This window comes from Podarcis filfolensis (assembly GCF_964270895.1).
Source record: "Podarcis filfolensis genome assembly, chromosome: 7".
NCBI lineage: Eukaryota > Metazoa > Chordata > Lepidosauria > Squamata > Lacertidae > Podarcis > Podarcis filfolensis.
The window spans coordinates 83686851-83702771 of NC_139603.1; the positions used below are offsets into that span (position 1 = coordinate 83686851).

At 43.1% G+C, this 15921-nt stretch overlaps 1 protein-coding gene across 1 annotated transcript in view; it reads right to left on the reverse strand.

Annotated features, from left to right (window-relative positions):
• COL22A1 (collagen type XXII alpha 1 chain) overlaps positions 1-15921 on the reverse strand; it is a 171261-nt gene that overhangs the window by 34463 nt on the left and 120877 nt on the right. Inside the window, exons 32-42 of the mRNA XM_083621829.1 lie at positions 15388-15429; positions 14192-14224; positions 11236-11289; positions 10032-10085; positions 8063-8116; positions 6411-6464; positions 5615-5668; positions 4565-4669; positions 2280-2324; positions 2095-2172; positions 38-73 (exon numbers count right to left, since the gene is read on the reverse strand). Coding sequence (XP_083477955.1) covers positions 38-73; positions 2095-2172; positions 2280-2324; positions 4565-4669; positions 5615-5668; positions 6411-6464; positions 8063-8116; positions 10032-10085; positions 11236-11289; positions 14192-14224; positions 15388-15429 — 609 coding nt within the window. The remainder of the gene's footprint in view (positions 1-37; positions 74-2094; positions 2173-2279; positions 2325-4564; positions 4670-5614; positions 5669-6410; positions 6465-8062; positions 8117-10031; positions 10086-11235; positions 11290-14191; positions 14225-15387; positions 15430-15921) is intronic.

The window sequence follows — 15921 nt, forward strand, 5'->3', positions numbered from 1 at the left end:
ACCACAACCTGTGCATACTTAGAAAGACATACTGTACCGATGGGCCTTTATCTCCAGGTGGTCCTGAGGGGCCCTGAAAAAGACACAAGAAAGAAAGAAAGGCATTGTGAGTTTTGATCACATTAGTTGTCATTCAAATAAAGGGAGCTATTTGCCCCCACACACACACACACACTCCCAGTCACTCAGAAAATTAGTCACAGGAGGACTGATCTTAACCAATCTCAGCCCACTCAACGTATGTGAATTCTGACTCTTTTATTCTGTAAAAGTGCATTTTATTCTGTTAATCTTTAATCTTGTTTATGTTTGCTTGTTTTGTTGCAAATCATCCTGAGGTTCTGAATGCAGTGAAGGTATAGGATAAAAATGAGCATAACATTATATATACATATATATTTAAAAAACATAATTAATTTGATTAACTTGAACATAATATTAACCATCCATATTTTCCTACACTACAGCCGATGGTGTTCCCTTTTAAGCTCACACCTGCAAACACATAATCAGATTACCTCCTGATATAGTTCCTCAAGTCTTTTAAAAGAACAAATTGAGGTTTAAAAAACAAAAGCTGCCACTATCATTTCCTTTTATTTTTATCATATCCTTATGTTAAGAAAACCCATTTTACTTAATCCCTCCCAGTGGAGACAGTGCAGTGTAGCAGTGTTGGGTTAAGGCCTCAAAGGCCAGGGTTCAAATCTCCACTCAGTCATGAAACTGATTGAGTGACCAGCCGCAAACTCTCAGCCTAATTCACTTTGCAGGGATGTTGTACAGTGGTACCTCGGGTTAAGTACTTAATTCGTTCCGGAGGTCCATTCTTAACCTGAAACTGTTCCTAACCTGAAGCACCACTTTAGCTAATGGGGCCTCCCGCTGCCGCCGCGCGATTTCTGTTCTCATCCTGAAGCAAAGTTCTTAACCCGAGGTACTATTTCTGGGTTAGCAGAGTCTGTAACCTGAAGAATCTGTAACCTGAAGCGTATGTGACCTGAGGTACCACTGTAATGGAAAAATAGAGATGGGGAGAACCAAGCTCTGGGATGCCAACAGCTGTCCAGCAACGCTAGGTGCTACTGCCAGCTCTGCACCCACTGCCGACGCAGAGGCAGACTTTGGGTTCTCTAATGTCAGTGGTACTTTGTGTGAGAATCAAATTTGGTGCCCTCAGCTCTCCTGCTCCATTCTGCAGCACTGTTGTGGTGCCCTCTGTGGAATGTGAAAAACATAGCAGTCAAGGACAACATTCCTGGAATGGACATGCTAGGGCAGGCATAGGCAAACTCAGCCCTCCAGATGTTTGGGACTCTAACTCCCATGATCCCTAGCTAACAGGACCAGTGGTCAGGAATGATGGAAATTGTAGTCCCCAAACATCTGGAGGGCCAAGTTTGCCTACGCCTGTGCTAGGGGGTGCTTTGTACCAGCCAGGAGAAAACTTCCTGTTTCCTTCTGAGCTGGGACAAAACTTCCTCTACATGTGACTAGATACCCTAATCTGGGTAGAGGAGCACACCTCCTTCTTTTGCTCTCTCTTCTTCATTTTGTTTTTCTACGTGTTAGCAGAAGTGACTGTCGGCAGTCACTTGTGACTAACTCCCTTATGGGAGAGTTCCACATTTATATATATACTTTTGTAACCTAAGTCTGCCTTCAGGGATCCAACTGTGAACTGAATAAATGTGAGTAAATTACTTTTATATAGACTTTAATAAGATTGCCATGTCTATTCTTTTTGAGAGGGACAAGAAGGGATCTTACCAGGAAACTTATATGGAGAGGCTCCGATGAGCCTGCAACAATCAAACTGCTGTGTGTTTAAAGGGGAATGTTTAAACTCTGCTAAGATATAGAACTTGCTAACGCAAGTTAGGAAGGATATCATCAAACAATATATCCTCTCCTGCCTCCCTGAAAATTTCCACACCTTCTGCAGTGCAGTGCCCAGTCCCGCCACACTAGCTGCAATACCTTAAAACCACCTCTGGCAGGTGGCTCAGATCATACAAGTCCTACAGCCCAAGGAGCCATTGACAAATGCTTGTGTTGTATCATAGGCCAGAGGGCAGCATGCTTGGTACTTACTGGTGGTCCAGAAAGTCCGATGCCTGGTACCCCCCTGTCTCCTGGCTGACCTGGAACTCCAGGAGCCCCTCGATCTCCCTATGAGAGAGAAAATATAAGAGTTAGGTCTCAAGAATGTCCATTTGGGAAGATCTAACACTATTGTATTGATCAAATGCAACAGAATGACAAGATAAAGTACCCACCTTCTGCCCAAAGGGTCCAGGTAAACCCGGTGGTCCTCTTTCTCCCTAGAAATAGATGGAACTATAAAGTAAATGTCACCAACTGAGAAAGATGGAAATGTCTAAGAAACCAGTTCCTGCTCTTCAGAAAAGGGAAATGGCGCCTACAACCATCACATTGTTCTTCTTAGAGATAGCAAAACTCAGTTATGTTCCCTGGTGATTATATAATGATGATTGTAATAATTATTCTTTACCCAGAACCCAAAGTGTGAAGGGGGGGGGGACTATTTAAACTGGATGCAGAAGTACATTCCAACAGCAGACTACGATTGCCCTAAAATGTTATTACTCAAGTGTGTGAGGATCACAAGATTATATGTGAGCAAAAATTTAAAAGGATTAGCGGGTGAGAAAGATGGAGAATTAGTGTCAAAAAAAGCCTGATATTGCTTAGGGGAAGCAATTCAGAATATCAGGTGTGCTGGTATATTATAAAAGAAACAGAATTTTCAGGTGTGGAGGTCTTCACCCAGGAAACTGTTTTAGCTCTGTCACTTGCAGGTAGCTGCAAATTAAGACACAAAATTGCTTCACAAAGACTATATACTGGACTTTCCAACCTGGTGCTCCAGATGTTTCCAATTGCAGTTCCCATGAGACCCAGACAGGATGACCAATGGTCAGGGATGATGGGAGATCAAGAGGCCCCAAGTTGGAGAAGGTTGCAATATACGTAAAAGGGACCATTTTGCTCAAACACTGTTTGGAATCAAGCAGGACTTGCTAATGAACTCTTTTCTGTCCTGCCACTTGACTTTATTTGTTATTTTGAGGACACAACAGGCAATGGCCTGTAAAAGCCATGAATTATTCAAGTGCACATTACTGCACCAAGGAAGGAATTGCCTGACCTCTTTGGGAAAGGAGGCAGAAAGTTTGTTGAGTTGCACATCCAAGGTTTCTGGTCCCTCAACTGCTTAAGGCTCCTTTTAGCAATTGTGAACATGTAGGCTTTCTCTGCTTCCTTTGATTATCCTATTATAAAGGTCCACAGTTCTGAGGTTAGAGACACTTAATAAATTTTAAAGGCTGCAATCCTATGCACACATACTAGAGAGTAAGCCCCATTGAATGCAGTTGATCTCACTGCAGTCGACATCCATAGGATTCCATCATGAATTACCGTATTTTTCGCTCTATAGGATGCACCCGACCATAGGACGCACCTTGTTTTAGAGGGGGAGAACAAGAAAAAAAATTTCTCCCCCCCCCTCTGCTCAGCACCCCTTCAGTGAAGCGGCAGGAGAAACGGAGCCCCTTCCATTTCTCCTCCCGCTTGGCTGAAGGGGCGCTGCGCAGCTCTCCCTCTCTGCTGAAGCCAGGGGAGTCTTGCTCTCCCAGCTTCAGCAAAAGGAACCTGAAGCCTGAAGAGCGCAGCGCGAGTTCCCGCTGAGCTCCAAAGGCTTCAGGCAGCTATCCCTGAAGCCTGAAGAGCGAGAGTGGTCAGTGCGCACCAAGCCCTCTCACTCTCCAGGCTTCAGTGAAAGCAACGCGTAGCCTCCGGAGCATGGAGGGAGCGCTCCCTCTGCGCTTCAGAAGCTTTGCATTGCTATCGCTGAAGCCAGGGAGCATGCATTCGCTCCATAGGACGCACACACATTTCCCCTTAATTTTTGGAGGGGGGAAAGTGCGTCCTATAGAGTGAAAAATGCGGTACCTCATGTTGCATAAAGTTGGCAATCTGCCATTTTCCCATATTTAAGTTTGGACTTCTGCTAGACTGCAGTTCATGCAGCTCATTTCTGCTTTCCTTATGGGATCACACACACCAAAGAAATAGAAATTGTTTGACTACAGCTCCTACCATTCCTGACCACCTGGAATGGGGCTGAGGGGAATTGCTGTCCAACGACATCTGCACACCCACAGGCTTCCCAGCCCCCTACCTCAGAGGTTAGCAGTGTGCACAAGCATATATGTGCATTGATTAAATCACTGTGCAAACAGAAATGTTGATGCCATCGCACAATGCTTGTCAACAATGTTTATTTTTTGTACTGTTTCATAATGTGCTTTCGGAAAGAGAGAGATGTGAACTGAAAATTGCAGAAAACTATACGTGTACCTATTTCCAAATTGATTTTTGAAACTTTCCCAGTTCATCCTAAAGGCAAGGCATAGAATACTAAGCAGAAGAACAGGATGACGATCGACAGAACAAAAAGAAATGGAGCAAGAGACATGCACTCAGTCCTAAATTGTTAACTACTTGGTTGCGCATGTAGTTTACAAGTGAGACTTACTCTATCGCCATCTCGACCCTTGCCGGGTAATCCAGGTTCTCCAACACCTCCTGGCTCACCTGTAGGCCCAGGTGCTCCTGGCTTCCCTTCTTTTCCAGGATCTCCCTGCAAAATATTTGACTGTGGGATAACCAGCCTCATATAACCAACATGCTTAAGTATAATTAATGCACAAAGGGGTCAAAATCACAGAGTAAGCTGTCCTGCCAGGCTAAGCTCACCTTGGGAAGGGACTAGGTAATCAAGCCTGAGAAGCTCAGCATGTAAAGAAATCTCAGCTGGTTGCTCCAAGCTCAGACCGCATGGCTTTCACAAGCCTTTCTTGAGTTCCTTTTTTTTTAAAATAATTTTTATTAACTGGCCAATCACATCAAATTAAATCACATCACATAAATTCCAAATTACAAAGCCAAATTTTTAAATTTTGTTGGGGGAACCCATACTTCAAGATCCAAAGGGGGATTCAAATCATCTTCTTATTACTGCGTTAGTGTCCAAATCAGTCCCAATCAGTCCAGACAAAGTTCATAATTCTATCCAGTCTTATCTTGGTGTTTCCACATCATATCTTGTTCATATAATTTCTCTTTTTCTTTTACGATCTCTTCTGTTAGTCTCCTTAAGCCGATAAGCAAATATAATAATCCTGTGTGAATTTCCCGTTCTTCCAATCTAAGTCCAGATGGTTTCCATATATCTCCTTCGTAGATAACATCACTCTTTCCATCATAAATCAGGCATTTTTCGCTCTTAAATCCCACAGAGGAGTTTATCCACGATATGTAAACAGCACTATTTCTCTCTTTCTCCTCCCAGACCCAAGAGCTCCAGCCTTTCTTGAGTTCCTTTACCAATAATATAGGAACTTTCACCACTTTGGAATGAAACTAAGTTTTACTGTCTGTGCAGCATTTTCTGAATGCTGTATGGAATAACACATGAATCTGGCATTTGAAGAATTTGTGAGTAAACCGAACATTTGGTCTTTTTCTATTCAAGAGAAAGAGAGATGCTTTGGACAGGCATATTTTCAAGAAAGCAGTTTTGTACCTTTTCTCCTTTGGGGCCATCATTTCCAGGTCGGCCAGGATCTCCAGGTACACCCTGTAGAGAAAAATAAAATGAACCAGTTAGCCTTCTGTGGTAGGAAGATATATGGGAAATCACTGAGAGAATTCATGTAGTATGATATTGCTTTAACTATATGGTGTGAATGCGATCTAGCTTTCTCTCATTTCTTGCATTTTTCTCATTTTAAATTTGGTTCTACCTAAGTTAGATTTTTTTTTTTAAGTCCTCATAAAATTCCTTACCAATTTAATATGAATTTCTCCTAATACACATCTTTTTGCAAAGCAGTTACCCCTAATATACCACATATTATATGCTATCTTCAGTAATATATAGGGAATTTTTAATGTTTGATGTCTTACTGTGTTTAAATTTGTTGAAAGCCGCCCAGAGTGGCTGGGGTAACCCAGTCAGATGGGCAGCATATAAATATATTTTATTTTATTTTACTTTTATATTTTCAACATTTTGACTGAGTATGCACATTCTTATACACATTACTTGGCTGGAGTATTGCAAAATCTGAAGAAATGCAGATTTTGAAGGATGGCTGCGTTTCGGTTCACACATTGTTCCCTCTATTGCAGGGGGTTGGACTACATGACCCCTGGGTTCCCTTCCAACTCCACAATTCTATGATTCCATGAAGTGCAAATGAGGGAGATTCACCTTTAAATGCCACCTGAACTGAATCTTCCCCTCTTCCTTAATCACGATCCAAATCACTTTGCTATTCAGGATATACCCAGAGTTGATGGTTATGCCTAATACGTACCACATTTCCAGGCAAGCCTCGTGGCCCTGGGGGGCCTGCAGGTCCTGGAGCACCCTTTAGAAATAAGAAAAAGAAATGTTTATAATCCAAATTTGGTATAAAATGAGTCCTATTGCCAGGTTCAATATAAAGTGCACTTGCTATTTGAAATGAATTTTCTACAGATAGAGAATGCATTGAAAACACACTGAAAATGTAGAGTGGGATGTAGCTCTAGTCTGGGGTGGGTGGGGGTGGGACATAGAGGGAAAGCATTTGCCATTACAGTCGTTGCTTGGTTGTCGAACATGTTGGTACTCAGACATTTTGGCTCATGAACGCCACAAACCCAGAAGTTAGCGTTCCAGTTTGTGAATGTTTTCTGGAAGCTGAATGTCCGACGTGGTTTCTGCAACTTCCAATTGAGTGCAGGAAGCTCCTGTAGCCAATCGCAATCTGTGCCTTGGTTTTTGAACTTTTTCGGGAGTTGAATGGAATGGATTATGTTCCACAACCAAGGTACGACTGTATAGAAAGAAACAATTCGAAGAAACAATGGCATACAAGTTCAAAACATTATAGCCACCAGTCACTTCCAAAGTGACTGCTATATACTAAAAATAATCACATTTCTATTTAGCCCCCCACCCCAGCAAATGTCAAACAATGTACCTTAAAACACAACTGCAAAGAGAACAGTGCTAAAAGAATGGCCAGAGAAACATTCAACCAAATGACTTTCTAAAACAGGCATGCTTTAATAAAAGCAAAAACCATAGTGTCAGGCCCTGCTGCATCTCACCAGGCAAAGCATTCCATGGGATAGGGGCCACGACATAGGAGGCCCTGCTTCAAGCAGTATCCCGGCATACTTCATTAAGGCCGAGGAAGGCTTTATACATTGAATGGAGCATGAAGGAAGGAATATATGGAAGAAGGAAGTGCTTAAGGTACCCAGATTCCAAGCCATTTAGATATCATGTGCAATAGCACACTGCTTCAGCCTGAGAGAAAGTCGACTTGATGGGATTTCACCATGTCAAAATGATACGAATTGGCCCATCATCTAATCCATGGGTAGGCAAACTAAGGCCCGGGGGCCGAATCTGGCCCAATCACCTTCTAAATCCGGCCCGTGAAGGGTCTGGGAATCAGCGTATTTTTACATGAGTAGAATGTGTCCTTTTATTTAAAATGCATCTCTGGGTTATTTGTGGGGCATAGAAATTTGTTCATTTTTCTTCTTCAAAATATAATCCAGCCCCCAACAAGGTCTGAGGGACAGTAAACCGGCCCCCTGCCGAAAAAGGTTGCTGACCCCTGGTAATCCAGCATACACTTCCCTCCAATAAGCCCTCCTGAAATGAATGGGAGCTGGACCCAGATCCTGCTTATTTCAGTGGGGATTTGGGCAGGATGTCCCCACTAGAATGGGCCCATCAACTTTTCTGCATGAAAACACTTACTTGAACTGCCTGAGAACCGAATTTCATTTGAGTGGGGATGCATGTTTTGAATTTGGAGCAAGGGGACTCCTACTGTTTGGATGACTCAACACCTCCTCTCCCCCAGCAGAGTGTCTCAAGGGAAGTTGCTCATATGTAACAGATGAATTTCTAACGCTCATCTGACTATCTAGGAAAAGGAGTTTCTAAAGCAGAGCAAATACTTACAGTCTCTCCTGGTGCTCCAGGGCCCCCTGGTGCCCCTTCCTGCCCCTTCATACCCTACAGATAAAGAAAACAAGGGTCAGTCTGATGGGAGAAGGGACCAAGTTGCTGGATGTTCAGAGAGCCAGGCAAAACAAAAGCAGCCAGCTCAGAAAACAGGTGCTAAGACAGCTGCTAAACCTGCTCCCCTAACAAAGGACATAGTTTCCATTTCCATTCACGGAAAAGATAATAAACCCTGATTGTCTAACTGAGCGGCACAAGGCAGCTGATTAAGGCCTCATCATCGGAGCCCAAGAAATAAGGTCCCCCTCTATGGGTGCCAGATTCAACAAGGAGCTTTTACTGACTGTCAGTAACAGAATTGGCTCACCCAATTCCATGTCAACTGTGTCTCCCTTCTTCCTCTCTCCTTGAATGGGGAAGCTCACCATATCAAAACAAGATAGCTGATTTAAATTCAGCTGCAAGCCAGTTGCAAGTGACCGATAGCTACCTTGTGGGCTGCAGGTGTGGTGAGGGTTGAAAACAAGTTTCGATATGTGCTACTGAGAGCGTAAATGAGCTGGAAACGCTACCAAACTTTGAGAAAGGAATGGAATTTTTCAGGCCCAAGAAGAAGCACCACAAGATTCAAAGCAGAAATTCAAAGTACTGTACTGCCTTAGACATAGCCCTACAATCTGCTAGAGAGAGATTCCAGCAGCTACAGCAAGATACTGCAATTCCCCATTTGGCTTTCTGTGTAATATATAGTGTATCAACCCAAAAATCTACTGAAGACATGCTTAAGGCTGCAAGAAAAAATCATTGGCACACAATGGAAACAAAGATATAGATGCTGAAGATCTGGGCTGTGAACATACAGCAAAAGGATAAAGACTTACAAAATGTGTGTTGCCACAAAGAGTAAAGGTAAAGGTAAAGGGACCCCTGACCGTTAGGTCCAGTTGTGGCCGACTCTGGGGTTGCGGCGCTCATCTCGCTTTATTGGCCGAGGGAGCTGGCGTACAGCTTCCAGGTCATGTGGCCAGCATGACTAAGCCACGTCTGGCGAACCAGAGCAGCGCACGGAAACACTGTTTACCTTCCCGCCGGAGTGGTACCTATTTATCTACATGCACTTTGATGTGCTTTCGAACTGCTTGGTTGGCAGGAGCAGGGACTGAGCAACGGGAGCTCACTCTGTCGTGGGGATTCGAACCGCCGACCTTCTGATCGGCAAGTCCTAGGCTCTGTGGTTTAACCCACAGCGCCACCCGTGTCCCTGCCACAAGGAGTACTTCTCTTCATACTAGAACAAAAACTCACGGATAATGTAGCTAATGTTTTTTATTGCTCTAAGGATGTTCCCCACACTTCCAATGTCAGTGGCGACAGGTGAACACAGTTTCTCAAAGCTGAAACTTATAAAAACTTACATAAGCTCAACCATCCTGCAAGAGAGTCATAGTTGGCAACTGTATCAACTGATTATGCCCAAGCATCAGCAATTGACCTGAAGGAATTGGGGGCAATTGCGAAGGAAATGGCATGCAAAGTCAGATTTTGATGTGCCTGAAATGAAAACTTTCAAGAGGTTTAAGTTTTAACATCAAAATTCACAAGGTTATTCAAAATGATTTGTGTGCTAAAACGTTTTCTGCTGTAGTTGAGAAAGGTTATCAAAAATAGCCGTGTTACTTATCCCTGCATTTTCTTGCAGTTTCAAGTGTTGTGCTTTCTTTCTTTTTAATATAGAAGACACCTGTTTTTGAAAATTGAAATTAGCAATAAATAAATAAATAAATAAATAAATAAATAAATAAATAAATAAAATGGGGAGGGGCACAACCAGTTAGCCTTGCCGTAAGTGCAAAATAGCCGGAAACCAGCACTGCTCTAACCAAAAAAATCGAAAGAAGCAGAATTACGACCTTCACACATGAGCTGCTTTGCTACTTATTAATCAGATCCAGCGTTTCTGGCTTACCGGTGGCCCTGCAGGCCCCTGAAGTCCCACTTTACCAGGAATGCCACGTTCTCCCTGTTGGAAGGAAAGGAGAAAAGTAAAAAACCATAAATGTTCCTCGTTATATATGTGATTTTTCTCAAGGGAAATTAAGTATCATGTTAGGCCCATAGAAACCATACAGAGATCAAGCAGTAGCCTCCTCTTTTTTAAGTGAGACAAATCAAGTTAGATAAAACGTAAAGGCCTCATTCTTCCTAATTGCCTATAAAAACTCAGTAATTCATTAGGATTCTAACATATTGAGTTGCACACAGGGATGGACTGAGCAGCCTAATTTTGTCCTGGCATTCAGTTGTAGGTCTGCCCAAAAAGTCCACGTTGAAATTGCAAACAGTTTGCATGCATTTTTGTAAACACAAAAGCCCATTTTTATGTAAAATATGCACAAGGTTTTTCAGTGCATTCATCTGCAAAATATGCACCATGATTTTAAGTAAGATACATATTTTTGTGCACAGAGAAACTTCATTGCAGAATCCAGAAAAGTGCATAATATGTCTGGGACGTGTTCCCATCTGTGCGAACATTCAGGAGTGTTTTGGAAGTTTGCTTCAAAAAAAAAAAAAGCAAAGCAAACCGATGCCTCCTCCATCCATAGCGTGAATTAATTAGTCATTTCTTAGCTGGGACTGGGAAGAAGAACATAGGGGGAAAAGGAGGCAGTAGAGTCTAGTTATCAAGGAACAATGAGAGCAAAGGGGCAGGAAATTAATAATAATAATAATAATAATAATAATAATAATAATAATAATGATAATAATAAATGGGAGATGAAAAACCTGCCTGTGAAGCTGTCCCTTTCTCCCAGCTACCTGATGTTGTATATAAACCTCATGAAGACTAGAAACTTCATATACAAATTTAAAGTTGATGCAATAAGCAATGGGCACCTGCACACATTTTGCAGCTTTTAGAAGACATACAGATACACAGCTCCCATAATCACAGGAATAATGTCAAATCGACAACTTGCATAATGAGTCAGAAGGAGCAAGGGAGAGGCCTACAAAAGTCAAATCCTATCAGTTCTTCTGTTCAGGAGACTCCTGGGTTTTCCCTCCACTGAACAAACATTTGTAGCATGCTCCAAAACAGAAATAGCTCTCTTCACCCTTTCAATGTACTTATAGCAAGCAAAGCAAGAAGATTACAATGTGCTTACGGGTTCACCTCTTTCTCCACGGTCACCTTTTTCACCTGGTAGCCCTTGTTCTCCCTGGGAACAAAAAGTACAAGCATGTTTGTGAGGCCCACACATAGAGAGCAAATCCCTTTCTTCACAATGGTCAACCTTCCATGTGCAGGACAGCGATGCAACTTCTGTGTGGCAAGTGCTCATGAAAATTCATCTTAGTGCATTTATTTTCTCCCAATATGCATCTTTTCTTTTTGCAAAGCAACTGCACTGTACAGGTAAAGGGACCCCTGACCATTAAGTCCAGTCGCGGATGACTCTAGGGTTGCACGCTCATCTCACTTTCAGGCTGAGGGAGCCGGCGTTTGTCCGCAGACAGCTTCTGGGACATGTGGCCAGCATGACTAAGCCACTTCTGGCAAAACCAGAACAGTGCATGGAAACGCCGTTTACCTTCCCGCTGCAGCAGTACCTATTTATCTACTTGCACTCTGACATGCTTTCAAACTGCTAGGTTGGCAGGAGCAGGGACTGAGCAACGGGAGCTTACCCCGTCACAGGGATTCGAACCACTGACTTTCTGATCGGCAAGCCCTAGGCTCTGTGGTTTAGACCACATTGCCACCCGTGTCCAATTGCACTGTAATGCAGTATAATTTTATGTTATTTGTTTATTTCTGCTTCTTTTCCATGCAACCTTAACATAATATATGCATTCTTGGACACGGTACTTGGCTGGAGGACTAAATTGCAAAATTCAGATAAGTTTGAATTTTGAGCGATGGTTTTGGTTCTTGTATTGTTTCAGAACTGCAAGTTAGGCAAGTTTCTATTTAAATGTCAATTGAAGTGAACCTTTCTCCCATCACGAGCTACAGCTCAGTGGTAATCACATCTCTGCTTTGAATTCAGAAGGTCCCCGGTTCCATCCCTGGTATCTATAGGCGGGGAAGGGAATGTCTGCAGCCTGAAGATCTGGAGGACCAATGGTCTGACTCAGAACAGGGCAGTTCTCTATATTCCTATGCTGATTAATAGGACTGAATCCTAAGGCAGATATGAGCATTAGATTTGAAGACAGCATCAGTTCTGCATGAAGACTCTCTGCTGCCTCCTAGTGGATGAAAGAAAGATGACAGTGCAGTACAAGCGACTATGATAATGAACTTCTCTCTTCAGTTTACTGATTCAAATTGCTCATTTGGGAAAATATTAATAAAGTCATTTCAAGCTTGCAACCCCATCTTAAACAACCAAATTGCTCCAAGTGCAACGCTGAGGGTTAATTAAATTAAAGGGAAGGATATTATTTAATAACTGCAAATGCAGGCCACTGTCGCCATGGAAACGCAGGCTGCCAATTAATCTCCGGAAGCTTGTTTGATATTCTCTCCTTTTAGTTGTTTGATTGCACAGTTTGATCTGTGTTTTCAGGTGGGCTGAAAAGAGCTGTGGAAAAGACACAGCTTCAGTTTGCTAAAAAAGAAACAAAGACCCAAACACCGGAAATAAGCAGGCTTGCCAAACCTTCCTGCCATACACTGCATAGAAACCTTTGTGAACCTGGTTCCCTCCGGCTGTTTGAGTGCAACAACAGAAGTATAGTGTCCAGATCAAGGGAAGTAATAGTATCACTCTATTCTGCAATGGGGGACGCGGGTGGCGCTGTGGGTTAAACCACAGAGCCTAGGACTTGCTGATCAGAAGGTCGGCGGTTCGAATCCCCGCTATGGGGTGAGCTCCTGTTGCTTGGTCCCTGCTCCTGCCAACCTAGCAGTTCAAAAGCACGTCAATGTGCAAATAGATAAATAGGTACCGCTCCGGCAGGAAGGTAAACAGCGTTTCCGTGCACTGCTCTGGTTCGCCAGAAGCGGCTTAGTCATGCTGGCCACATGACTTGGAAGCTGTACGCCGGCTCCCTCGGCCAATAAAGCGAGATGAGCGCCGCAACCCCAGAGTCGGCCATGACTGGACCTAATGGTCAGGGGCCCCTTTATCTTTATTCTGCAATGGTCAGACCACACATATAATTTTGGGCGCCACAATTTAAGAAGGATGTTGACAAGCTAGAATGTGTGCAGAGGAGGGCGATCAAGATGATCAAAGGTCATCAAGGGTGGGGGTGGTAGCGAGGGATCTGGCCTGTGTGGGAGGGATGGCCTGGTAAGGTAAAGGTAAAGGACCCCTGGATGGTTAAGTCCCGTCAAAGGCGACAATGTAGTGGCAGCACTCATCTCGCATCAGGCTGAGAGAACCACCATTTGTCCACAGACAGCTTTCTGGGTCATGTGGCTAGCATGACTAAACCACTTCTGGTACAATGGAACACCGTGACGGAAACCGGAGTGCACGGAAACACCGTTTACCTTCCCGCCACAGAGGTACCTATTTATCTACTTGCACTGGCGTGCTTTCAAAATGCTAGATTGGCAGGAGTTGGGACAGAGCAACGAAAGCTCACTCTGTTGTGGGGATTCGAACTGCTGACCTTCCGATTGGCAGGCCCAAAAGGCCCCGTGGTTTAGACCACAGCGCAACCCACATTCTGGATCATGGCCTGGATCAAGTCCTGAGGGTGGACAAAGAACTCCACAGAGCCATATTTGCATACCCTGGCCTGAGATTCTTCACCCTTGGTTTAAATCCCGCCATCCTTGTTGCAGTCTCAACAAAGATCTTCAGCTGCTAACTGCACTGAAAAAGGAAGTTCTGACTAACACCAACTGCAGGTTCTTTTCAGGGGGAAATGCTAGCTGTGTCAGCGCAATTTCTGCCAGGACTGTGGCAGGGATGGAAAGAGTTAAACCCCCCTCCTTTCCTGCTGCAGTCCTGGTCCCAACTACCCATCCACCCTTCAGCAGATGCTATTTGCAAGTGGTATTAAACCACATGTTTGATGTTTTAGGTAGCATCCTGTCCTTAACAGCACAATGGCTTCAACTTATCAGAGTGACAAGGCAGAAGAATCAGGCGTGACACTTACAGGGTGACTGGGATGCGGAGTAAACAGGGAAGTCTAGAAAGAGAACAAAGAAAACAAAATGAGATTTCTGTACAAAGAAAAAAAAATATGTAACAATGCTTACATTTTGATGGTAACAAATGGATAATGATTCGTGATCTCTTCTAACTTTGGAAATCATTCACAGTTCAAGAAAATAGCACAAAGTAAGGATTTTGTGCATCAGTGTGCACCTTTGTTATTACAGTGGTACCTTGAGTTAAGAACTTAATTCGTTCCGGAGGTCCGTTCTTAACCTGAAACTGTTCTTAACCTGAAACACTACTTTAGCTAATGTGGCCTCCCGCTGCCGCCGCACCACCGCTGCACAATTTCTGTTCTCATCCTGAAGCAAAGTTCTCAAGCTGAGGTACTAATTCTGGGTTAGCGGAGTTTGTTACCTGAAGCGTCTGTAACCTGAGGTACCACTGTACTATTATTTAAAATGCTGTAATCATTAAAACTATCAAAGTGGATTACAATAATTCATATATACAGTGGTACCTTGATTTAAGAACAGCCCTGTTTACGAACGATTCAGTTTACGAACGATTCGGTTTACGAACTCTGCGAAACCGGAAGTAGTGTCCCGGTTTGCGAACTTTACCTCGGTCTAAAAACAGAATCTGAATGGTGGAAAGGCACCGGCAGCAGGAGGCCTCATTAGGGAAAGCTCACCTTGGCTTAAGAACGGTTTCAGTTTAAGAACGGACTTCCGGAACGGATTAAGTTCGTACCACTGTATAACAAAAACACATACATTTTTAAAATCGCAGAGTACCAACTAATCACCATGGAAATATATATTCTAAATTGCCTGCATATACCTGGTGGAATAGAAAAAAATCAGCAAGCATTTAAAGGTTGAAATCAAAGGTGTCTGCTGGCAGAATATTCTACTTTGGAAGCTTTGTTCCTTTTTTGATGTCAAATGCGCCTCGCCAACTCGGAGGACAACCATCGACAACTCCTGCAGTTATCTCAGTGATTGAGCTGAGATAATAAGCGCTTAGGCAGTCCCTCAGCTTCCGGAGACTGCAGCACAAAAAAACACTGCATGTCTCTTACAAGGTAGCAGTCCCTCTCCAAACTGCCAAAAATGGTATTAGACTAATTCCTTTTACAGCCCACTTCATTGCCATTGCTGGGCTCTTAAAAAATAAATAAATGCTACTTACTGTCCCTGGTAAGCCTGGGGGACCAGCAGGACCGACATCTCCCTAGAAAAGAAAGCAGAGATTTAGGGTGTGAAAGTAGGAAACTGACACACAGCTCAAAATCCATTCCTGTGGATAAATTTGTGTATGTTTATTCAAAGCTTGCCAAGGAGTCCAGTTCATTTTGTTGTCTTTTTAAGCAATTTGTGAAAAGTTCCCATTCTTCTTTAAAGTCTCAGTTGTCCTTATCTCGCAGTTTGTATGCCAATTGAGCCAATTCTGCATAGCTCATCAGTTTCTCTTGCCACTGTTCCTTTGTCGGAGTTTCCTCATTCTTCCATCCTTGTGCTATTAAGACTCTTGCCGCTGTTGTAGCATACATAAATAAATTCTTTGTTTTCCTTGGCAGGTCTTGTCCTACAATCCCTAACAGAAATGCTTCTGGTGTTTGTTTTTTTACAAATGTAATTTTAAAGATTTTCTTCAATTCATTATATATCATTTCCCAATTTTTTTTAACTTCTCTACATTCCCACCACATATGATAAAAGGACC